The 26,138-nt window shown below is 47.4% G+C and overlaps 1 protein-coding gene and 1 pseudogene across 1 annotated transcript; one reads left to right on the top strand and one right to left on the bottom strand.

The window, feature by feature from the left end:
- Nucleotides 1-603: 603 nt before the first annotated feature.
- On the bottom strand, nt 604-26,138 carry LOC122946119 (carnitine O-acetyltransferase-like). Its single transcript, XM_044305483.1, has 14 exons — nt 25,999-26,138; nt 22,679-22,909; nt 21,729-21,847; nt 20,794-20,847; nt 18,235-18,394; nt 16,596-16,770; nt 15,504-15,682; nt 14,426-14,526; nt 11,702-11,830; nt 11,460-11,582; nt 11,256-11,391; nt 10,076-10,138; nt 2,457-2,594; nt 604-1,095 (listed from the first exon to the last, which is right to left on the bottom strand). The coding sequence occupies exons 1-14, from the start codon at nt 26,041-26,043 to the stop codon at nt 880-882; spliced, it is 1,869 nt and encodes a 622-aa protein (XP_044161418.1). The 5' UTR covers nt 26,044-26,138; the 3' UTR covers nt 604-879.
- LOC122919962 lies at nt 13,065-13,141 on the top strand (annotated as a pseudogene).

The following is a 26,138-nucleotide window of genomic DNA, read 5'->3' as shown; positions in this document are numbered from 1 at the left end:
TAGAAGGATGAGACAGCTATAACGGGGTAGAAGGATGAGACAGCTATAACTGGGTAGAAGGATGAGACAGCTATAACGGGGTAGAAGGATGAGACAGCTATAACTGGGTAGAAGGATGAGACAGCTATAACGGGGTAGAAGGATGAGACAGCTATAACGGGGTAGAAGGATGAGACAGCTATAACGGGGTAGAAGGATGAGACAGCTATAACGGGGTAGAAGGATGAGACAGCTATAACGGGGTAGAAGGATGAGACAGCTATAACTGGGTAGAAGGATGAGACAGCTATAACGGGGTAGAAGGATGAGACAGCTATAACGGGGTAGAAGGATGAGACAGCTATAACGGGGTAGAAGGATGAGACAGCTATAACGGGGTAGAAGGATGAGACAGCTATAACTGGGTAGAAGGATGAGACAGCTATAACGGGGTAGAAGGATCTAACATGAATAATGGGGTAGAAGGATGAGGCAGCAATAACAGGGCGGTTGGTGTAACAGCTGTAACGGTGTAGATGGATGACGGGACAGAAGGATGCAACAGCTATAACGGGATAAAAAGATCTAGTATGAATAATGGGGTAGATGAGTGCAGCAGCTATGATGGGTTAGATGGGTTTAAACAGGTATATATATATATACCCCGTTTTTGTCTCCACTCCCTGCTCTTCATTGACAGAGGTTGCATGTAAAGCATATGCAGAGGAGTATATGGTGAGGTCACATGACTGGTGACACGTCAGCGAGGCCGCATTGTTTACATATCTTGGTTACCGGTTCGTTTTCGGGTCCCATAACATCAAGCACCCCTCGTAATATTCTTACATTGTCACAATAAATATGCAGCAGTTTTCGGGGGCCGATGATGAATGGAGCGGACTACTCGTCCCCCGGCCGACACGTCAGGATTAGGGAGTGTACGTCTCTCAGGGCTTCTTGCAGACTGTCCGACAGTCTCTGAGCGTCGGTCTCCTGACAGCAGTCAAATGCAGATACGCACACTGTGATGCTGTCCTGAGAGGGGGCAAAGCAGACACTGTACCCGTCAGGAACCAGGGGCCCATAACACATCACACAGTCCACAGGAGAGGACACCTGCGAGAGTCAGAAAGACAGAGATCAGCATTATATAATGAATGAGTTCTGCAGCTTTCTAATATATATTGTGTTTCAATGGGTCACCATTGCTAAGATCTCTGCTGGCTGTCAATGAATGGAAAAACCTGCTCTGACCTGATACTTCTCACCGTTGAGGGCCTGCTATAGCTCTATCCAGCCTGGACACCAGACTTCTACACTGTAACAAAATATTGGGGCAAGAAAGAGATTTGTGATATGGGATTTTCCACACTGGATACAATTGTAGCAAACCCTCAGCTGCTAGAAGTATTAGGTCTGTACGGGGAGGGTATTGTGGAGACAGATTCAATGACCATTCTTCTTCAGATAGAAGCCATTTGTAGTGTATTGTCCAGAACATATGATTAAACATGATGGCGACCTCGTCTCACAGTCACCCTGCAGATGGATAAGCGGCCACCAGAAGCCTCTGAAACTACTTATCTCTGAAGGAGATGAGGATCAAACATGAAAAAATCCATATTGTTGGATCCTGGTCTTCCCCAACAGTATCCTGTAAACTGTGCATGACATCCTCCCCCTCGCCCCCAACGTCAGGGAGATGCCACAGGTGCAGGGTACTCCTCTTCTGGCGCAGGTGCAGAACATTCCCTCTTCTGGTCAAATGCCCCCGAGAATTGTTCTGTGCATGCCCATGGCACCCGCTTGAAATTTGCTGAGACATCTCCCTGACGTTGGGGGAGAGGGGAAGGATGTCATGCACATCTTACAGGAGGAGAAAGCAGTGGGAAAGGGCTGAGTGAAGTTAGTGGAGAAGAAACCTTTTCAGCTTAGAGGGCGTACACAACATGGGGATGGGGGGCGTTCTTGGGCAGTTTGGAAACTAAAGCCCACCCCTGGGCACTTTACAGCCGTATTCCATACTAGTAAAACTGCTTTCACAATGATACATTGCAAAACTTCTGTTTCACAAGGATACTGTGTAGTCTGATCTCGCAGACACAGTCGATTCCATCTTTTTCAAAACGTATGCCATCTCAAACTCCATGGATTTGGAAGACGTAGGGGGCAGATGGACAAGAATAGGACTGCAGGATCAGACTACGCAGGGTTTGTTTGTTTGTTGTCTGTTACCATGGAGACCCACAGGTCTGCAGAAAACAAAGAATAGGAAATGTTTGCAAAATTCCTCAGGTTTCGTTCTTAATGCATTAGGACAATGAAAATATTGGCTGCGAAGGTGGACCTAGCCTTTACCTTTGTCTTTATCTATGCAGGAGAATTGGGCCAGTGTAACAGAAAATGGAGCCCTAAAGAAGTATGGGTTATGGGATACTCTGCTTAGAAACACTTTTCTAGAATATCCATTCACAGACCTGACCAGTGAAGAGCTTCCAGTGGGAAGACACCGCATAGGATGTATCCATGAGCAGAGACGGGAGGGCCATCCCGGAAGTAATACACAGCATCTTCAGGGCCAGGATGGCGCCATCTACAGACTGTCCTTGTAAGACCTAAGAAAGCAGATTGCAATTCAATGGCTAGTCTTGACCAGAAAGGTTGTACGAGAGTAGAAAATACTGAGGATGGAAACAGCGGCCTTTGTATATGGGCTGTGGCTGGTATCGCAGATCAGCACCATTCCTTCAAACGGGGCCGAACTGCAATACCGGAGGCAGCCTGTAGTCGAGAGGGTCGCTGTTTCTGAGAAAAACACCCTGTTTTTTTATGACATTATACAAACCCTTTATGCAGCAGAGGTGAGGACACAATGTTCGCAGTTCTTCCGCCTGTAATGTGCAAGGTCATCAGGAAGCCATTGATTTCTATGGTCGTCTCGTCTCCTCTATCAATATTATAATAATAATTGCTTACCGCAGACCTCGACCTTAATAGGACGACGTGCAAATTAATTCAGCATTTTCCAAGGTGGAGTACATTCCGGGAAAATGGTCAGAATACATTTTTTTAAGCAGCCTCCCTCCTCGGGCCATGCTGAGAGTAGTAGTTTCACACGAGCTCTGCTATACGAGTGATTATTAAAGGGGTTGTAAATGAATTGTAAATGGCAAAAAGCAAGACATTCAAGAAACTAATAATTACCGTTCCGAAACTGCTCCGCTCCAATCCTGCCCGCCAGGCTTTGTTATTCTGACTGCAGTTGTGAGGTGCCTGTATACTGCATGTGACTGCTGCAGCCAATCAGTGGCCACAGCAGTCTCGCACCGTATACCGCCCAGACCAGTGATCACATGCGGTATATGTAATGTCATGGCTGGGGAGGATCAGAGTGGCAACACTGGAATGGAGGAAGTTCGGAATGGCGAGTATAGCTTATTATTTTTATTATTTTGAGACCTTCCCTGCCTTTTACAATTCATTTTTAGGGTCCATTCACACGTCCGCAAAATGGATCCGCATCCGTTCCGCAATTTTGCGGAACGGGTGCAGACCCATTCATTTTCAATGGGGCCGGAATGTGCTGTCCGCATCCACATTTGCGGATCCGCACTTCCGCATCCGTGCTTCCGTTTCCGCAAAAAAATAGAACATGTCCTATTCTTGTCCGCAATTGCGGACAAGAACAGGCATATTCTATTAGTGTCGGCAATGTGCGGTCCGCAAAATGCGGAACGCACATTGCCGCTTTCCGTGTTTTGCAGATCTGTGGCTCCGTGTATCCGCAAAACAGGTTGCGGACGTGTGAATGGAGCCTTAAAAAGGTTTGTCTGAGAGTCCTGGGGATTCGACTCCCGGCCCCCTGGACCAGGCCAGTGTCTTCTTGTACATCGACCACATGGCATAAGCGCAGCACAGTCCCATTCAAGTGAGTGGCGCCTGAGCTGTAATACCATGCACAACCAGTATGCAATGTACTGCACGGCGGCCTCTGGCCTCTTCAAACAGCTGATGGGGAGGATAGACCATCAATATGGAAATGTCAGGCAACCCCTTTAACTTTGACAAACCCTTTTCACATGACCATATGCATTTTGCGGTCTGCAAATTGCGGAGCCGCAAAACACTGATTACGGCCTTGTGCGTTCCACATTTTGCGGAACGCACAAAACCAGCCCTACGATAGAAATGCCTATTTTTTTCTGGGGCCATGAAACGGAAGTACGGATGCGGACAGCACACGGTGTGCTGTCCATATCTTTTGCAGCCCCATTGAAATGAATGGGACCGCACCTGTTCCGCAAAATGGCAGAACAGAAGTGGACCCAGAAAAACGGTCATGTGAACGGACCCTTAACTACATTGCGCACTCAGACATAGCTGTATGTATGCCCAAAGAGCGTATGGAGCATTGAACAGTCTGACAAAAAAGAAGGGGGCTCCATCTGTCCTCCGAATGGACCCCCGACTGCGACAATCATGGGGTGCAGAGTGGTTGTAATGGCAACAGGGGACTTTCTGTTAAGTAATAGAAAACTGGTGAAGTCATTATTCATAGCAATATTAAAGTATTGCTGTGAATAGTACAATCGCAGGTTCAAGTCCTCTAAAAGGACTTAAAAAAAAAAAAAAAAAAAAAATCAACTGGAAAAATTCAAATCCCCTATTTCATATTACCCACTTTTCACTTACCCCATATCACCCACTTTTCATATTAAAATAAAAAAAATAAAAAATGTGGCATCGCCGTATCTACTAAAATAAAAAAATCCCAATGCCAGAATTGTTTATTTTGATCCCTTTGCCTCAAAAAATAAATAAATATATAAATAAAAAAGTGTCATATTCTCCAAAAAGATACCAATAAAACCGAAGAGAATAAGGCTCTCATGTACCGCAATTCTTAACGCATAGTAAATGCCAGAAAAATGAAACCCAAACAACCACTTAGGAACTGTGTTGTTTCAGTTTTTTTTATTTTTTGAGGATTTTTTTTTTAAAAGTTTAGCAATACATTATATGGAACATTGCATGGTGCCATTAGGAAGCACAATTCATCCCGCCGCAAAAAAACAAGCCCTCATATGGCCACGGCGACGATTAAAAAGTAGAACATGTCCTATTATTGTCCGCATTATGGACAAGGATAGGACTGTTCGTATTTACGGAACAGCTGGCCCTTCATAGGTCATGTGCACGAGGCCTTAGGGTCCATTTACACGTCCGTATGTGTTTTGTGGATCCGCAAATTGTGGATCTGCAAAACACGGACACCGGCAATGTACAATCCGCATTTTGTGGACCGCACATCGCCATCACTCTCATAGAAAATGCCTTTTCTTGTCCGCAATTGCTTGTCCGCAAAGGTTTTTATTTATTTTAATTTTTTTACACCGTACACTATGCGGTAAAATTGACCTGTTCTCTTCATTCTCCAGGTCAGTACGGTTACAACGATACCACCAATTTTTCTTGCGTTTTAATACTGAAAAAAATTAAAACCTTTGAGAATTTTTTTTTTATTACCATTATCTGACCGCTAAAACTTTTTTGTGTACGGGGCTGTGCGAGGGCTCATTTTTTTGCGGGGCGATTTGTACTTTTCAGTGATACCAATTGGAAGTGTGTGCGACTTTTTTATTACTTTTCATTAAAAAAAATATTGGGGAGTTGAAGTGAGAAAAAAAATGGCAAATTGGCTGTTTTTATTCCGCACACGGCGATGACCATGATGTTTATTTTTTTTTATTGGTTAAGTAATTGGTTATTTTTATTTTAAGGAAAGGGGGGAGATTTAAATGTTTATATTTTTTATTACTTTTTTTTTTTTTAACTGTTTTAAGACACCCGGGTGACTATAACTGGCAATCATTAGACTGCCGCCCATTGTGTTCAATGATAGTTATAGAGCCATCATTGAACACTTAATTTTCAATATAACAATACAGTGCTGCCACCTAGTGGCCTGTATTGGTATATTCCTCTAAGGGCTCTTTCACACGAGCGGATGCCATGCTGGTAATCCGCAGCGTGAAAGACAGCCAAGCCCCGCTCCGGACAGCAGAGACACGGAGCAGTAACATGACTGATAACGCTCCGTGCCGCTCTGTGATCTCTTTACTACAAGATCACAGTGAGATAAAGTGCTCACCGTGATTTTGTAGTAAAAAGATCACAGAAAGGCACAGAGTGTTATCATGTTAATGCTCCGTGTCTCTGCTGTCCGGAGCGGGGCTTGGCTGTCATTCACGCTTGTGTGAAACAGCCCTAATAGACGGAAACCTGCTTGAGGCTTCGGTCTATAAGAGCAATGTAACAATTTCCCCGATCTCAGCCGGGGAACGCTGTCTTCCGCGCGTCTTCGGCTTCTGGACTGCTCAGATGCTCACATTTGACCACGGCATCTGAAAAATTTATGCGATTAGCCTTATGGCTGATCGCATACATGTGCCGCGGGTCTCTGCTATTTAAAATAGCGGAAACCCGGCGGCTATGGCGCCCGCTGCACTCAATGGTAGATATCGGGGGGAAAGATGGATTGGACATGCAGCACCCACAGGTGATCAGTCAGGTATCTGTCAGCAGCTCATTCCTCGTCATACAACATCATCCCCCTCAGGCCCTGCAATAGGCATTACACAGTGAAGAATCCGTTTTGCCTGGAGTGCCCCTTTAAAGGGTATGTGGACGTTTCCATGCATTTTATTGTATTGCAAATAGCCTTTATTAAAAATATCCAACCGTTCCGTGTACGCAGCTCCTATGCTAACCTACAGACACCAGGAAAAACAAAAGGGCTGTAGGGTCAGACTACACAACATTTCTTAGTAGTCTGTAACCTCAGCAACACATAGACCTGCATAGGAGCTGTGTACACCGACGGCAGGACATTTTTAACCAGAATTATTTGAAAAGTTGTATTTGTAATTTTTTTTTTTTATTTGGATGCCTTGGAGCAATAAAAAAAACAATTTAGGCTAGTTTCACATCTGCGGCATGGATTCTCCAGATGCAACCGGCCCTAGGGTCCAGTGGGGATCCGGCCACAATCCGGCAAATATGCCGAAAACCGGGCAGACAGAAACCGGTTTGTGTCCGGCCAATTCCCAACATTCTCTGCCGGAACTGGTGGCCGGATCGCAGAGCCGAAGATGTGAAAGTAGCCTAAGAAGGATGCAAGAAAGGGTTAATGTCTTACTCCAGGTATCACTGCACTGCAATCGTACGTATAACATGCACATCTACATACCCATGCTATTGTGGACGCATCCACTAGGGGGCCACACGGCTGAAATCACAGGAACACAAATACATGCTAAGGTCACGTGAACAGGAAAGACATTCCATGACATGTCACAGTCCATGCCGGATCCGGGGACAATCAGGAAACTCGACCATATCACTGGCTCAGATCATAGACTTTGCTTAAAGGGGAACTCCAGCTATAGATAGAGACGACATTGGTGGAGTGTGTGATCCTAGACCACCACTGACTGAAGGCGCTCAGTAAAGACATGATACCCCTTTGATACTGCTCGGAGATTTTCAGTAACAGAAACCAATGGGGTACGATCTCTCTATAGATCTACGATCTCAGACCCTCCGGTTTCTTCTACAGAGAGATCAGACCCCTTTGGTACTGCGAAATCTCTGCACAGTGCCAAAGGGGTCCGATTTCTATATCCAGCCTCTCATTACGGAAATGAGTGGTGGAGATCAATTCCCAATGTCCCCTTCTCACCTGAGTCTATGAAGTCGGAGATCCGACACCAGGAAAGAAATGGAGAGATCACAGCCATTTGGCACTGCTTAGAGATTGCCAGTAACAGACATCTCTGAGCAGCGCCAAAGGGGGGTGATGGCTGTACAGCCCTTTCATTCTGGAAACCTGTCATCTCAGATCAACATTGACACCTCAAATGAACAGGCTTTTTAAAGAGATCAAACTTCTTTAGATCTTTCTGTTGGTGGAAATCTCTGTGCAGTGCGAAAGGGGTATGATCTCTGTAATGAGCCCCTTCTTTCCAGAAATCAGTGGCGGTCTGAGATGACAGACTTCACCAATGCCATCTACTCCTCTCTGGAGTTCAACGATTTAAATATACCCTGACCAAAATCGGTCTCACAGCCGCCGAGAAGATCCCAATAACATATTAGGGAACCGCTATTCGAGCGATTTCCTGATATCCTATGAATTCGGTCGCCCACACTAGTGATTGACGTTATTAGTGTGAAAGGGACATGCCGTCACATCTGACACAAGAAATAGACTGGCTCCACCTACTGGCTGGTCGCTGGTATAACCAAGTGAAAATATCTGATTGAGACTATTGGTGAAAACAGTCCCACTGATATTTCAAGATTACCAAAGCTCAAAGTGGCCCACAAATGAGAAATGTGGGGAAATATCCTTATTTAAAAATTAACTTTTATACGATATACATTAAAATATACACCTAGGATGTATCACAAAAACAAACATGTAGTAAAGGGGTACTGTGGTGTCAACCCCACTGCTGGCAGGAAGGGAAAAGATACTTCTTGACACTAAAGCGCCTGTATATGCGCTCAAAATGTAACCAACCAACATACACACAAACAACATATATTGGGGTTCATCAATGAATAACCCACTTCTGGTAGAGCAAGGAAAAGATGTCACTGCCGCGCCTGTGTGGACGCAGGCAGTCTTACCTTACCGACCAGGTGACTGGGATCAGCACAGCAGGGGACCAGGCCTGATGAAAAGGAGTATAGACAGGAGTTGTAGTCATGAAAATAGCGGTACTGTGCCCTATATCGCCCTATATTCTTGATAGGAATGGGGCCTATTTTCATGCCACCTGTCTATACAGAGCACTCGCCCTAGAAAGGGCGACCCCGTCCGGATGCCTGTCCCTAGTTAGGACCTGAACCCTAAGATAAAAAAGAACAAAAATAATAATTGCTGTAGTGACTACAAGCCTCCCGACGTGGCACGTTTCTGTCGTGTCGACTCCTCAGGGGGATTTAAAACTAGTAGAGACCAAAAAAGGGGCAGAAAACCGCTCTATAACCGCAGGTAGCAGTCTGGTATACACTGTGGTTAAGCGGCATCTTAGAACACTAGACTCAAACATAGGTTGAAGAACCCCCTGAATGATAGGGACACCACCAGACTGAGGACCATCTTATCCTCCCACACTGAAAAGCGGAGAAGCATTTATTCCTCTGCAGCATGGCGATCCAGCACCACGGATGCCTGCCCCTAGATTCTGAACTTTATTATTGTTTGAGTCTAGTGTTCTAAGATGCCGCTTAACCACAGTGTATACCAGACTGCTACCTGCGGTTATAGAGCGGTTTTCTGCCCCTTTTTTGGTCTCTACTAGTTTTAAATCCCCCTGAGGAGTCGACACGACAGAAACGTGCCACGTCGGGAGGCTTGTAGTCACTACAGCAATTATTATTTTTGTTCTTTTTTATCTTAGGGTTCAGGTCCTAACTAGGGACAGGCATCCGGACGGGGTCGCCCTTTCTAGGGCGAGTGCTCTGTATAGACAGGTAGCATGAAAATAGGCCCCATTCCTATCAAGAATATAGGGCGATATAGGGCACAGTACCGCTATTTTCATGACTACAACTCCTGTCTATACTCCTTTTCATCAGGCCTGGTCCCCTGCTGTGCTGATCCCAGTCACCTGGTCGGTAAGGTAAGACTGCCTGCGTCCACACAGGCGCGGCAGTGACATCTTTTCCTTGCTCTACCAGAAGTGGGTTATTCATTGATGAACCCCAATATATGTTGTTTGTGTGTATGTTGGTTGGTTACATTTTGAGCGCATATACAGGCGCTTTAGTGTCAAGAAGTATCTTTTCCCTTCCTGCCAGCAGTGGGGTTGACACCACAGTACCCCTTTACTACATGTTTGTTTTTGTGATACATCCTAGGTGTATATTTTAATGTATATCGTATAAAAGTTAATTTTTAGGAAGAAGACGATTTTTCAAGGCCCCGTCTAATGTGATTCGTAAAAAAACGAGAAAAATAAGAAAACGGAAGGCGGCGGACACAATCACTGATACGATGGATGCGACGATAGCGGGGAAACCTCACCTGCTCTGTGGCTGCTTGGTGACTTTCTACAGCTCTTACCAGGAGGGAAAACTTCTCTTCTGCCTATGCAAAGACAGAAAATACTGATAAAAAGGAGCATAAACCTCTGCTTGCTGTCAATGAATCAAAGCAGTCTTTAAATCCTTCTCAAATTAGTCTTGCCTGCACAGCAGAGTTTCAATCAGCGGAGGTAAGAGTAGTCAGTCTGTAGTCCAGGAGAGGAGGAAGATTTGTGTTTCACTCCTGGGACTGCCTGCACTGACACACTGTAACAACCGCCTTAGCTGCACGAGGGTGGGATTAGAAGGCTGAATTTAAAGGACCCTCATCTATAACGGGAGGGGCTAACAGCTACAAAGAGGATCTCTCACTCTGGAGGACCCGGCAATTCCATGCACTACATGGACAGTCCATTGATTTCAATGTTAACAGTGCAATGCTTTGTTTCTCCTGCGGTGGCGCTGCAGGATTACAGAACAGCTGCTGCCAGATTTCGCTACAGACTGTACCAGATCTCTGGGGATCCTGATCCCATTGTAGTTTAGAGCGCCATGCAACCCAGCATGTAAATTAACCAGTTTCTAGCACAGGTACCGGTGATTAAGCCCGTAAATGCATATGCAGTGGGTGGGAAGGGGTTCAAGGGCATCTGTCAGCAGATGTGCCCTTGGCAGCTGAAGACATCTGTGTTGGTCCCATGTTCATATGTGCCCGCATTGCTCAGAAAAATGAGGTTTTCATATATGCAAATGAGCCTCTAGGAGCAACAGGGGCGTTACCGTTACACCTAGAGGCTCAGCTCTCTCTGCAACTGCCACGTCCTCTGCACTTTGATTGGCAGAGCTAGTCGTGATCTAGTTTACCCTGCCTGGCGCTGTCAAAATGCAGAGGGCGTGGCAGTTGCAGAGAGAGTGGATCCTCAAGGTGTAATGGCAACGCCCCCGTTGCTCCTAGAGGCTCATTTGTATATAATAAAACATCATTTTTCTCAGCAATGCGGGGACACATATGAACATGGGACCAACACAGATGTCTTCAGCTGCCAAGCGCACATTTATCAGTCAGTGTCATAGGTACAAAACTGCTGACAGATGCCCTTTAAAAGTCACGTATATCACATAGCTCCTCCCATAAGGATCGGTGAATGCGTCACATGACGTGGCCACCACCCAAAACCTACCGATTTGTTTGGATCATCTGCAGCTTGAACAAATTCCAGGGCCTCGGGGGACGAGCAGCGCACGACGTCCGACCGCCCCCGATGAAACACGCGGAGCGAGACGACCTCGCTGGTGGCACACAGTGAGTCGTGTAACCTGCGCAAACAGGCAAAAGTCAGTGATATTCGTGGGGCGGGGCAGATCTTATCGAGCGCAGCACGTACCTGTAGTACGCCAGCTGCAGGCAGGTCTGCAGGAAGGCGCCCGGTCTCATGTTGTACCGCTGTGGAAATTTCTTTCCAAAGTCAGGAAAGGAGAAACAGCAGATGTCCAGATCATTCACCAATCTGAAGGAGAACAGAAACGGAGAAGAGACGTTCACGGGGGGAAAAAAAAGCCCGGACGAGAACACCCCCCCCCCCCCTCCCCCCCCCCCACTGTGAGCCACGGGCCTCCCCCAACTCACATGTCCAGGTTCTGCTTGGCTTGTTCAATGTGCTGCTTGATCTCCGGAGGGAAGTTGAAGTAGAGCTTTCTTGGCGGAGGAACCCTGGTGAGAGGAGTGCGGGGCGGCAGCAGACTGGGGCCCTCAGAGCTGGTATAAGGAAGGGCCAACGGTATATTGCAATATGGATCTGAACTGTAGCATCTTTTTAACCACTTCATGACCAGAGGATTAGTTACAACCAATTTTTAGGACATTTTGTAGAAGAAGGGATGCAAATGAGCTCATAGGAAGCTCTGCCTCTGATGCTGGGGATGTAAGGCAGCTATCCTATAAGTCAATGTTCGACCCTTTAAACAGGCCTTGAGACATGACTTAGATAATAACTAAGCCAGCATCTCATCTGCACACAGCTGTTTCGGGGTGACTGCCCCTCATCAGTGCACAGTAGAGAGTACTAGCTTGACTAGGCGAGAGGACCAAGTCAGGATTTGGGGGATACCATCTCTCCTTATGGAGAGCGCCTAAACGGCATGAAGAGTCTTATAGGCTAAACATGCTCCTCTGGAATTCTGGGAAGAGTGTATGCAAATGAGCTCTTAACAAGCTCCGCCTCCGATGCCGCCAGATGTAAGGCAGCTATCCCGTAAGACTTCAATGTTCAACCTATAAGACTCCTCACGCCGTTTAAGGTGCTCACCATAAGGAGATAGTGTCCCCAAAATTAGGACATTTCATAGAAATAGATGAACAACTTCACAAATAATTGGTGTTGTTTTTTTTACTGTTTTTGTGCCAATTGTAAGCGATTTCATGTTGTCTCCATTCACAATCCGATCTGCCTTAAAAATTCTGTTGGTTGCCCCTTGGAGACAGACAGCAGTTAACATTACGACTACCTCAACTTAAACGGGTCGTCCACTCTTTTTATACTGACGGCCTTTCCTCAGGATAGGCCATCACCTCCGTTGATCAGCAGTTCCAAAGCAGCCCTGGAAATAGGCACCGAAACTACACAGCTCCATCCATGCTGTAGTGGACGGAGCTGGTTACCATTCACTGAAGCACCCGATTTCTGGGTGCAACAAGTTGGACCTCCGCCAATCAGATACTGATGACCTATCCTGAGGATATGCAATCAATATAAAAGAAATAGACAACCCATTAAAGTGGAAGGCCACTTTTGGGGATGTTGGGAAACCCTCTTTCCTGGGCAGAGCTACAAAGGGAAGCATTCTTACCTGCTCCCCGCCGCTGGGTCCGGGCTCCTTCTCTCCCTGACCTTGGCTTCCTGTCTCGGGTGGCCACCTGTCAACAACTACTTTGACACCGCTGCAGCCAATCGGTGGCCATAGTTGTGTCCTGCTCCCTTTTCGTCATGTTAATTGCTTCTTGGCCTTTTGGCTAAGATCAAGTGTAGTATCGGTTTGTATCATTTCTGGAGGTAGAACCGGGCCCCTAGAATGTAAGGCAGAGAACCACACAGCATCCGTAGGGTGTACGGCTTGGAACATTAGTGCCCTATGCTAGGTGACCAAGGGCTCTGCTGGATCTAAGCCAGGGGCAGAAGTGGTGCAGAAGTGCCCCAGGGGTGCCTGAACCCACTGGGGGTGGGAGCCCACTGAGTGATGGCACATTTGCACGCACTTCACTTTCTCACATTTTGAGCGCACGCACCTCTATTCTTTGCCCGACCGTCAGGCCTGGCGTAAGGAGGAGGAATTTTTATAATTCCGGCCGGATGTCCGGGCTGAGCTTCAGCACACATTCACTATTTAACTTTTTTGTTTACTGTGTGTTCACTTTACACGTTTGTTTGTCACAAGGATTTCTTAGGTGGCGGCGCCCTTACGGGTACCCCCCTAGAGGTCTGGGGGGGGGGGGGGTATATGTGGCCATCTTGGTTCCGCACCCCCCTGCAAAACCCCTTGGGCTCTCCCTCCAGGGAAAGTCCAGCCTAGTTGTTGAAACTCCTGTGCCGACACCTTGGGTGGCAGCCTAGATGGAAGCCGGAGCAAAGACTTGGCGTACCCTCAGCTTCGGCCGAGGGTTGCCCGTTCTGTCTCGGTCCCTTGCAGGAGCCTTCTGGCCCGGAGGGACTGGGAAAGGTTTATGGGGGGCCCTACTCCTTTGGGGGAGGGCCTGCGGTGGACCGTAACCTTGTGCACGTTTTTGTGTGGCACGCTGCACAATTTTGTTGCACGGGTGTAGAAAACACGCTCCTCGGCCTTTTAAATTTTCGGCATGTTAATTTGTCATGTGATGCAAAGAGGAGCAGGTTTCCGCTGCAGCGGTGTCAAGATAGATGTTAACAGTGAGGAAACTGACACCGGCAGGGAGTGAAGGGGCCGGGACCCAGTACGCTTCCCTTTGCAGGTCTTCACAGAAAAGGGGGTTTTGACAAAAAAAAAAAAGGAAAGGTCAGTATCTGATTGGTGGCGGTCTCGCCAATACCTTTAAGGCTCTCCAGGGTGGTACAGGTGCTAGTATCGTGTTCGGGTCCTATTAATTAGAAAAGCCCTCATGCATGATACTCTCCAAATGACATAGGTATGCCTGTCCGATTGTCACCTGAGCTCCCACAATGCACTGCTCTCTGGTAGAAGGAAACCAGCAGAATTCTCAATGCAAATTTACACATAAAAACAAGATACAACGTGACTCAGGATCACTGCAACATAAGAAAAGTATTGCAAAAAGTTACATAAGCCAAAGGCTTGAGGCTCAGTTATGCCCCGCACTCACCAGTAGTCGAGAACATGGCGCAGCATGGTCAGCACGGCAGAGGCATCCGCTGTCGCTTGATCATAAATCAGTCCACAGTTGCCATCTTCTCCCACCACAAACTGCAGGGGTGATACTCGGAGTTACTCAATGCTATATGTATCAGCTCCACGGAGCATAACCCAGAGTTAGACAATGATACTGGAGTAAAAATTAATCACTGCAGAACTAGATTGTGCATGCTCTTCACCTTTGCACATCTGGAAGATTCTCTTTCCCTCAAAAGCCTCCTCTAACCCCCCCAAAAAATCCATCTAGTGTAAAACAGTAAATAGGAGACAGGGAGGAGGGAAAGGAGGGGAAGACAGCTGATTGGCTCAGGGCACACAGCTCTGACATCACACCAGGAAGAGCCCGCCCACTCAGGTACGGTGAGAGCAAATGTCCATTTATCAAGAGGGAATCAAAGACCCAAAAGATGCTGGTTACACGCAACATATCAGGACACATGTACTATACAGCTGCAACTGCTTAAAGGGGTTGTCCACTTTCTGAATTCCTCCACCTCAGTGGTACCTGGGGAGAGATCTATACTCACCTGCTCCTCTCCACTTCCTTCACCGTCTTGGCTCCCGGGCTTTCTTCACTGGACTTCCAGTTCCTGCCTGGCAGCCTCCACATTGATGGGGCCAATGACTGGTCTAAGCGGTGACCTGTCCCCAAGCGGCACATCACTGCTGAGTCACCACTGAGGGCACTCATTGGCTGAAGCTGTACATGTGACCCCTTCCATGCAGGAAGTTGACAGGCAGGGACAGGAAGTCCAGTGGAGACAGCCCAGGAGCCATGGAGATGCTGATAGGCTTTACACAAGTACCACTAGGTTGCAAAGGGATACAAGAAAACAAATCCTGGACAACCTCTTTAAGGAAGGATTGGGAAATGATAAAACCACAGGCAAAAGTGATTCACTGCATCATTCGTGCACCACAATGAGGACCCCTGTGTCATGCTCCGCCCCCTCCAATCCTGCATAGACATCACAACATGGATCTGTTTTGCCTTGGAGCAAAGTATGAAGCTTATACACATTATGTACCTGCAAGGTCTTGTCAAACCAGCGATTGCCGCTGTTGGCGTGACTCCCTCCTCCGTGCAGCATCTGGGCGGCAGTACGGCTGCTGTACAGCTCCTCGGAGAACTTCAGCGCTGTAGCATCCAGGCACACGGTAAAGAGGCTGTGCTGGATGCTGCGCACGGACTCCCGGTTCAGGCGGTCTGGGGGATCAGGATGGAGATGCAGCATTGTAAATGTGTCTCCTTCTAAAGCATTGCTCAGTTAAAGGGCTTGTCCTGTTACAAACACTATGGGGGTCATTTATTAAGACCAGTGTTTTAGACATCGGTCTTAGGGTCCATTCACACGTCCGTAGAATGGGTCCGGAACCCATTCATTCTCTGTGGGGCCGGACGAGATGCGGACAGCACACAGTGTGCTGTCCGCATCCGCATTTCCGGAGTGCGGCCCCGATTTTCCAGTCCGCTGCCCCTGAAAAAAAATAGAACATGTTCTATTCTTGTCCGCAATTGTGGGGGTGCCGGCCGGGTGCATCGCAGATCCGCAGTTTGCAGAACGATCCGCAATACACTACGGACGTGTGAATGGCCCCTTAATAACCCCTGCGCTGACGGTGGATCGCCAAAGTTATGTAGAGGCGCCGGCCTCTACATAACTTCGCCGCATCCACCACCGGTCTAAATGTAAGACAGCTTCCTTGCTGGCGTCGATTTAGAACATTTTCTACGCCTAAAACAAGCGTAGAAAATGATAAATGAGAAGGGCCGGCCTGCCCCCTTCCCCACTCATGCCCCCTCTTCTAGACCTGGCGTGAGCAGGGAAAAAGTCTCAGATAGCAGTGCAGATAACTTTTGTGCCGCAATCTGCGACAGATATACGTATCAGTTAGTAAATGACCAATGTCCAATTGGCGTCGGATTGCTGTGGCCCCCTGACAATCATGTTTGAATGGGGCAGCAGTTATGCATGTGTGCTGCTGCTACTCCAGTCAACTCTATAGGACTGCCGTAGACAGCCCTACACTTGTACCCGCCGATTAGACACCCGGGTCCCTGTGGGCAACTCCTTTAATTAAAAGGGACAGCTTCATCCTCCTAATCCAGGTAAACTCACCTCGAATGAGGCTGCTGTACGCTCGCCCCCAGCTGTTCCTGTGGTCAGTGGTGAGCACACCAACAGGCTCCTTGTCCGTCTTTTTGGAGTGCGCACGAAGGAAAAGCATCTGCTGGTGGATCTGATCCTCGGTCAGCGGTGAGCCATCGCTGTTGTACACGTCCAGCTCAAAAAACTGCGGAGAGACACATACAAAGCACAGGTGACCATGATGGCATCATTGTGCCTGGGGGCCAACTGAGGCTGAAACGGCGCCATAGGGATCCGCATTTCCACAATTTTATAAGGGAACTGCAGTTCTTCAATAAGGTTGAATTTGTCGAAAATTAGAGAAGACAATTGAAAACCTTTTAAGAAAATTGGCGACGACAAGCCAAGCCACTCTTGTTCCACAAATCCGAATCCCCCTTCCCCCACCCAGAGCATCCCGCTGTCTCAGCGTTGCTAAATATTAGCTTTCAAGCGTTGGCCGGCTGAAATTTCAAAGACATTAGAAGAACTGAAAGTGGAAAAAATGAGAACTAAACCCCAAGAGATCTGAAGCAACAAAGTGACATGCAGAAAGGACACAGGACAGGGAGAGTGGCATCTCAGAAGACTGGAACCACGACTGGTGAAGACAGAAGGGACTTGGTTGATAAGCAGAGGAGATGGATGGAGCACAGTGGAGGCTGTCAGCAGGACGTTCACCAGGCACAATGCCTTATAGGACTAGCTCAGATGAATGTAATCACACCTAGTGATCCTTCACTTAATTCTGGAGAAAAAGGACTTCTAGACTAAGTGCACCGAGTGGCGGGCCCAAGCTACTATGTGCACCTTTGCTCTTCCTGCTCCCTCTTCTTCTTGACTGACAGGGACAAGTTCCTGCATAGTCATCTTGCCTGGTCCTATCAATCAAGAAGAGGAGGGAGGAGCTGGAAGAGGAAGTAGGAGGAGCAAGGGTGCACAGAGTGACTTGGTTCCGCCCTCAGTGCACCTAACCTATGCACATGGATTAAAAGTACTTTTTCTCCAGAATGAAGCAACGGATCTCTAAGTGGAAGGAATCATTACATCTAGCTAAGCTAGTCCTACAAGGTAGTGTGCCAGGTGTATGAGTTTCCTGGTGATAGGCTTCCTTTTAGACTAAAATAGTAGAAAAGTATGAAGACTTAGAGGGAGAAAAAATAATAATCTAGCTTTAGTCCTCTAGTAACTTGTGGAAATCTGAGTCTATGAGTGGAGATCACCATCGATCCTCACAATGAATCAACCACATTGCTTGGTACAGCTTTCCTCTCAGCGCTTGTAAAGCGATCTCCATAACTTGATATCTCCAACAAAGCAAATTATTTCCATAAATACATTCATCTCTTCCAAAGAACATCCTGTGCTCGACATTTGAGGTTGGAAATTTCCATCCACAAGATGCGAGGTTCTATACCAAGAACCAAAGCTTCTTCATCTCATCTCCTGACCTGTCCCATGGTGATATTCCACCGCGGGTGTCAATGGCTTTTCTGGAGGTGTTATGTGTGTCAGCCACATTCAATGTATGTCCATGTGTCTAGCATCGATATACTGTAAGCCACTAACACGTCTGATCCAGCCCTAGACAAGGAGCAAGATGACCGCCATCACCCAGCACTGGAGTCACCTGGTAGTTCTTGCAGACGGTCACACGATGAGATATTCTCCGAGGATGGAGGAGTACTCGATCCCTCTTGGTTCCGGGTTCCCTGCAGGATCCAAAGAACTTGTAATATTGATCTGGGCACAGCCTTTGGCCTCTCCAGAACTCCTCCAGACCACCAGGGCTGTGAACGGAAAGCAGGAGGAGAAAATAGTTTAAGAAAGGAAGAAAAGAAAGAGCACACACTGGTATATTAAAGGGCATCTGTCAGCAGTTCTGTACCTATGACACTGGCTGACCTGTTACATGTGCACTTGGCTGCTGAAGACATCTGTGTTGGTCCCATGTTCATATGTGCCCGCAATGCTGAGAAAGATTATGTTTTAATATATGCAAATGAGTCTCTAGGAGCAATGGGGGCGTTACCATTACACCTAGAGGCTCTGCTCTCTCTGCAACTGCTGTGCCCTCTGCACTTTTAGGCCTCATGCACACGGCCGTGTTCTGCGGCCGAGAGTGGACCGTGTAAACCCGGCCGGGATTCCTGCTGACAGCATGCGCGCACGGCGTCATTGGTTGCTATGACGCCGTGCGCTTCATGCAGCCGCTGCTGTACAGTAATACACTATACATAATGTACACTTAGCCTATTCCTGCTTGACGACAGTTTCCAGACATCGCTATAGACTAACCAGAACAATGTGAAAACTAAATAAAAAAGAAGCTCATGAAAGTACATAACACTGGAGTATTATAGAGTCAATGTCAATCAATGGCGGAGCATCACATTGGGGTTTATTCACACCTCTCTTATATGCGAGTCATATATTTAAAGGGGTTCTCCGGGAATTAAGAAAATGAAAATACTTGAATATTACTTCATTAAAAATAAATTACCAAATACCTTTCATTAGTTATAATGGCTTGTTTTGTCAGGGGAGCAATCATCAGGAGAAATAAAATGGCCGCCATCCTACTAGTCCACACAAAACCTGCCCTAATTACACAGGAGGACAAGTTGAAGAGCTGCGCCATCTTCCTCTCTTACTTGTCAGGGATTATGACCCTGAATACAGTTTAATATGATCTTCAGATGAATCTCTGTAGGAATGGAGCTCATTAGGATACTGTCACGGATGAGAGTGGGGAAAACCCTCAACCGTGCAATGTCAATAGGATAAGGGTAGCTGCTAGGCCAGGACGACAGGATCAGGGAGCAGGGTTCCAGTCAGCGTGTCTGTGGCAGGTAGGTGTGGTACTGGTTTAACTCACCTGCCATATCCATATGCTGTATATGTTTCCCATCTCCTTGCTCCTTGGCCACTGGAGACTCCTGTTCGTCCGTGTCTAAGAGGAACAGGTCGCTCCTAGTCCAGGGTTTTCCTGAGGGCTAGTAGGGACCCTAGGTTCCGGAGTATGAGCCCTCCTACCATCTGGGTTGGCTCATCTGGTTAGGAGTCAGGGTCAGAATTAGGGACGCGCTAGGAGGTGACCTGCTCCCTGATCCTGTCGTCCTGGCCTATCAGCTACCCTTATCCTATGGACATCGCACGGTTGAGGGTTTTCCCCACTCTCATCCGTGACAGTATGACCACAAGGGTGGCCCTCACTGGATTGATGGCATATAAAGACCAGGAGGATGACTCCAGCATAAAGCATGGCTGGAGTACCCCTCAGCTACAGGCATCCAGGAGGAGCTAAATAGCCCAAGAAGCCACACCCACACACACATACTAGGAAAGGAGTTAACCTATCCAACACCAGACAAGGTAAGTGTCACTTAAAGGGGAAATGCACACACAACTAAATCCCGTGCACACCAAACATAGAAAGTGAACACATTCAAATACATGTTGCCAGATACAACCGCATGCCTTGACAGCGAGCCGCCTAGCAACCAGCTCAGGCTGCTACACTGCCAACATCATGTTGTCAGCGGCAACCACACGTGAGGCAACAAACTAACTGCCCTCACCTGCGGTAGACAACAAAGAGCAGACCGCTGACAACTGCATGCGACACAAAGAGTCACGACCAAGCATAGTCGTGACAGACACAGGACATACAGAAAGGAGGTGGGAATGTAGAGAATGAGCAGCAGCACTTGTATGCAGTATCCATTACCATAGTCTGTCCTGTCCTTCCTCTCTGTACTTCATGTCTCCTCATGAACTCCATTCCTACAGAGATTCAGCTGAAGATCTTATCAGCTGTATTTAGGATCTGACGAGCAGAGAGGAGAAGGAGGAGGAGGCAGGTCTTTGACTCAGTGTTGTAAAGTAACTTGTCCTCCTGTGTGATTAGGACAGGTTGTGTGTGGACTAGTAGGATGGCGGCCATTTTATTTCCCCAATCATTGCTCCCTGGACAAAACAAGCCATTATAACTAATGAAAGGTATTTGGTAATATATTTATAATAAAGTAATATTTAAGTATTTTCATTTTCTTAATTCCCGGAGAACCCCTTTAAAGACAAAAATTGGATCTAGTTTTTGGTGCTAAATATATGACTCTAGTGTGTTCTGAATGTGGAGTTATCATGTGGTACATGGGGCTATAAAAAGATGGAAAACCAAACTCACCTCTCGAGTTTGGCTTTAAAATCCAGGACGCCGCAAATTAGTTTTGATGCAAATCTGAAAACCAGTAGATATACAGTACATTAGTGGTCTCCATAACCTTCTAATAAGCTCCCAGTTCTGTCTCGGAGCACCAGCTGACTGACATTCATAGAGGGGGAACTAAGAAAGAACATCTCCCAGACAAGACCTTTAGATAGATGTCATCATACATCGCTACACCATGACACATCAAGGTGCGTTATACCAGACCTGGCGCACCCACAGCGTTGATCTGTATGGGACCCATATTAGAAATACGCCATTGCCATAGACTACTGGACCTCTTCGAGCCACTTTAACATGTTGACTAAGTCTACATGGACACACAAGCCACACAATGTAACCCTAGACAATAGACTATATCTAAACTGAGGAGATTATGACTTCTCAACCAGCATTTCCCCAAAGCTATATGAGACCCCAATGTTGGCCACCCATCAAAAGTAGAGAAACCGTGGACATAACATAACATGAAGCACAGAGAACTTAAGGTGGCCATACACATTGGTTGATCATAACAGGTGATTTCAACAAAAAGATCATTAGCCATGTAAAATCTAACAAAGACCAATTGTTTTAGCTGACCAATGACAGACCGCCATCGACCAGGAAAGAAGTCGGCCATGTTTAAAATTTTAGCCATCAACAATCTCTCCATGAAAGAACATTCTCAGGACAATTGTTCCTCCCCTCGCCAGGTTTCTTTAGGCTTTTATGACCAGTTTGAACAATTGTAATGTCCAATGGGGACTCAAATATATACGGTCGCCTCAGTGGAACGATCATTCACTGGACCATCATTAGTTCATTGGCTGCTCAACCATCAACCTAATGTGTATGGTCACCATTAGAGTCAGGTGAACATGAGATGAATGATGTAGTGATTAGATAGATACCTCAGCTGTCCTCTCCAGTCCTTGTATTCCCGCTGAGGGAGAATGACAGCCGGGCTGGAATGTACAGGGAGTGGTAGGTGATTCTCTAGGTATACACACTCTTGTCTCCAGTCTGTGAGCTACAAAGGGCAGAGAGAGGTCAGTAAATGGGTGGATGAAGAGAGATTAGGGTGAAGCTGGCCATAGACATTAGAGGAAGGTCTGACATTTGGAACCAAAACTTTACGTAGAGCACCAATAACGTAATAAAATAACACGGTTGGCTGCAGGGGCGTAGCTAAAGGCAAGAATTCATCTTGGGCCCCCCTTCCATCAGTGCTTTGTTGCAAGGGGCAGGGGAGCACATAGAGTTCCTGCTGCCTGAGACAAAAATTGAAACCAACCCCATCTCTCCAGTCAGAGGTGTCTCTTGAAGATTATGGACCCCAGTGCGAAATCTATGACAGAGCCCTCCCAATATGCACTTTCTATAACACTAGTGTCTTCTAATGTGGCACAAGGGTCTTTGCACCCCCTCAAACTCCTAGGCCCGGTAGCCACTGCTACCTCTGCACCCCCTATAGCTACGCAACTGGTTGGCTAATGAAGATGGCCAATGGCGCAGTAGATGTCTTCGACATTCCCCTCCCATAGAAAAGCCATTCCGTTTTGTGACCGATCATTAGTCGTTGACCTTCAAGCCCAGAACAACTGATACTCGTGACCAATGGTCAAGGATTCCCAACCCGCTATATAAACGGTCCACCTGACAACTGGCCAACTCATCTAATGTCTAGGACCGGCTTACGTCTAGGGCTTCTTGGCAACATCTAGCACATAGCGTACAACGTCTTACACCAAGGTGACAACATGGAAGATCAACCATTTTAGATGCATATTCATTGGGTGTGAGGTTGTAATCAACATATTGGTCTCATACAAGCCTAGACTGTAAGCTCCTGTGGTCTCACCCAGTTATCAGTCCGCTCCGCTCTCTTATGTAGTTGCCTCTCCAGCTCTTCTCCTTGTCCTCTAGGACGTAGGAACTCCTCCACCAGTTCCCGGGTGCTCTCCAGCTCATCCTCACTAACAAGAGGCTGGAGGGAGAGCAGGTAGCGGGCGAGAGTCTTCCGGAGGTCAGGGACTGGTTGGCGGGGGAGCGGAGGGGCAGCATGGAACTTGCGGAAGGTATGGAAGGAGATCTAGAGATTGGAGAGAGGGCAGATTAGTCACAAATACTCAGATCATCGTTCCATACTGGAAATTTTCAGTAAGTTGTAAAACCTCGCATCCCCGATTAACGAAGGCAAGTCTGTTCCCAGTAAGGAATTACCTAGTGGAGATCTAATAGTTATATCTGACCGATACTGGCAGCTATAATGCAACAAGCAGCCATTTTGAGGCACCACCAGATCAGGCTTAGGCCCCCTGCACACGAACGTGCTTCCCGTTGCCGTATTGCGGACCCCATTTGCGGAGCCACAATACACGGGTGCCATTCCATGGGCATTCTGCATCACGGATGCGGACCCATTCACTTGAATGGTTCCGCAAATACGGAGATGCGCAATGGAAGCACAGAACGGAACCCTACGGAAGCAATTCGGAGTGCTTCCGTGGGATTTCTTCCCGTATTTCCGTTCCGCAAAAAGATAGAACATGTCCTATCTTTTTGCGGAACGGGAGGATAGCGGACCCATTCAAGTGAATGAATCCGCGATCCGCTGCGGCCGCCCCACGGACTGTGTTCGTGCATTGCGGGCCACAGCACGACCACGGGGTGCCCATGTTCATGTGCAGGGGGCCTTAGCATAGAGAAACCAAGAAAACATCCGGGGGGGGATTTATCAAGACTGGCACGAAGGAAAAGTGGGGGAGTTATCCATAGGAACCAATCAGATTACAGCTTTCACTTTTCAAAGGCCCCTTTGAAAATAAAAGAAGCATTCTGATTGGTTCATATGGGGAAACTACTCCACTTTATAAGAAAAAGTTTGGGGGTCATTTATCAAGACCAGCGTTTTAGACGCCTGGATCTGGCGGTGGATCCGCCAAAGTTATGAAGAGGCACCGGCATCCAGCTCCAGTCTGCCAGCTTCCTTGCTGTCTTACATTTAGACCATTTTCTACTCCTAAAACAGGTGTACAAAAATGATAAATGAGACGAGCCTGCGGACCAACCCCCACCTACATTTTTTTGGATCTGGCATGAGCGGAAAATATAACCTTTGTACCACAATTTGCACCAGAAATACGCCTAATATAGCCGTGTTTCTGGATAGTAAGTGACCCCCCTTGTGTTTATTAAGGTTTTTTTGAGCACATTTAGAGACTTTCTAAAATCTCTGCCATTCTCTCTGAAGCCTCATTCGCACGTCAGTGTTCTCCACAGACAGCACAGGTCGCCATTCATTTTAATGTGTATTCACGCATCGGTTTTTTTACCTCGCATGCCCTATTTTGTCCGTGTTCACGGATCCATCAAATCCATTATAGTCTACGGGTTCGTAAAAAGCCACGGAAGCAACACGGATGCCATCTGTGTTTAACAGATTATTAGGAAGAGATACTTTGGGGGGGGGGGGGGGAAGGACACACGGACCAAACACGGACAGCTTCACAGATGCATCACTGACCACCTTCTCACGGATTTGAGCATGGACACGGTCGTGTGAATGAGGCTTCATCTGTCAGCTACTCGCCTAAGGGCTCATGCACATGGCAAATTGCGGTGCCAATGCACGGGCAACATCCGTGCAGTTTGCACTCAACTTGAATGGGTCCGTGATCCATTCGCACCACAAAAAAAAAAATAGAACAAGTTCAATCCTTTTGCGGTGCAGAAGCACGGATAGAAACCCCACAGAAGCACTTAAGTGAGTGGGTCTGTATCCGTGATGCGGTGCATAAACGGCCGAGCCCTGTATATTGTGGACCTGCAGTTTGCGGGCCGCAATACGGACACGGCCGGGCAACGACTGTGTGCATGAGCCCTATTTCTCAATTGTCTAGATTTCCCACTCCTTAAAGGGGTTGTCCAGTGTCATGAGGAAACCGGACATCTACCTGCAATAAAGAATAGATGGTTTCTTACCTGCTGGGCTCTATCTACCCGACTGCAGTGGTGACGTTGATAACGTGACCACTGCAGCCAATCATTGGCCTCAGCAGTGCACTGAAGAGGCCAGTAATTGTCTGCAGCAGTTACATGTTCGCGACCTGATGTCACTGCTCTAGCTGGGTAACCAGAGCAGCGGTGCGGGATCTGTCCGGTAACAATCTATTGTCCGCTTCCTCGAGAAATCGGACAACCCCTTTAGGCCTTATTCACACAACTGTATTTTGCAATCAGTGTCTGGTCTGCATTTTTTGAGGATTGCACACGGACCCATTCATTTCTACGGGTTGTCATTTGAGTGGCTGTTCCGCAAATTATAGAACATGTCCTATTCTTGTCCATATTGAGGTCATCACACCACGAGATCCGTAAAATACAGACACCTTCCGCGGGTAATACGCAGTTTTCTCACTCCCATTGCTAGAAATTACTCTTCTTGTCTGCAAAATAGGACACGTTCTGTAATTACGGAGCATGAGGCCTTAAAGGGTAACTAAAAAAAGCGAAGGGGCTCTTCTCCTCCAGCTTTCATTGGATCTGCTCGGTCGTCTAAGCGTCTGGCGTACGGATCCGTGGAAAGTATACGCGATCCGTACTCCGAATGCTCGGACATTCGAGCTGATCTGATGGATGGGGCAGAGCGAGACTTCCGCTGGGAGAAGCTGCAAATTGATCGAAACGAAGGGGCAGATGTGCCTTGTACACCGGCCGATGATAGGGCTGGCAGAACATTTGCACAAATATTCATACCCTGTGTGAATACATCCGTTAATCGGCTGACAGACAATCAAATGCTGATTTGGCGGTGGCGTATCTACCGTGTACACAGGGGGCATGTTGCCGACAACACGCTCCCTGTATAAACGATCATTCGTCCCCATACAGCATGAGGATTACGGCACGTAAATGGCACTCGGCGAGCACCATACACCGATTGTTTACGGGCCCAGGACCAGAACTCCAAGTCCCCCCTACAAAGAGCAATGCTCTGCACAGACATCCAGGACCAAACACACTATGCAAAAGCTAAAAACAAGCCGGTCGCAATGCTCTGCACATTCTGCTGTCTCGCTCAGCACTCAGAAAGCTGCAATGCTCTGCAGATCCCCACAGCCGTGAACTTGTGAAGCTCTGCAACAAGAGAAAGTGTTAGGGACTCAGCTGAGATCTCACCGTAGCCCTGAGGGGGGCCGTGCAGTGCATCAGGTTTCGGATCATCCTGCCAGCTGACCCCCCTCCCCTCCTGGACAAAAGTAAAATCTACCCCTGGGGGTAATCTACGGCTGGAGGTGTGGGGGGAGGGCCAGGCCTGA

Source organism: Bufo gargarizans, chromosome 9 (genome assembly GCF_014858855.1).
Source record: "Bufo gargarizans isolate SCDJY-AF-19 chromosome 9, ASM1485885v1, whole genome shotgun sequence".
In the NCBI taxonomy this organism is placed as follows: domain Eukaryota; kingdom Metazoa; phylum Chordata; class Amphibia; order Anura; family Bufonidae; genus Bufo; species Bufo gargarizans.
This window is presented reverse-complemented; position numbering and strand designations above follow the sequence as displayed.

Coding starts and splice junctions, on each gene's coding strand:
- LOC122946119 (XM_044305483.1), bottom strand. CDS start 26,043: ATGATCCGAAACCTGATGCACTGCACGGCCCCCCTCAGGGCTACG. Junction 21,848..22,678: donor CGGAGCGGACTGATAACTGG/GTGAGACCACAG, acceptor TGCCCTTTGTAG/CTCACAGACTGGAGACAAGA. Junction 16,771..18,234: donor CCGTCTGCAAGAACTACCAG/GTGACTCCAGTG, acceptor GTCTCTCCGCAG/TTTTTTGAGCTGGACGTGTA.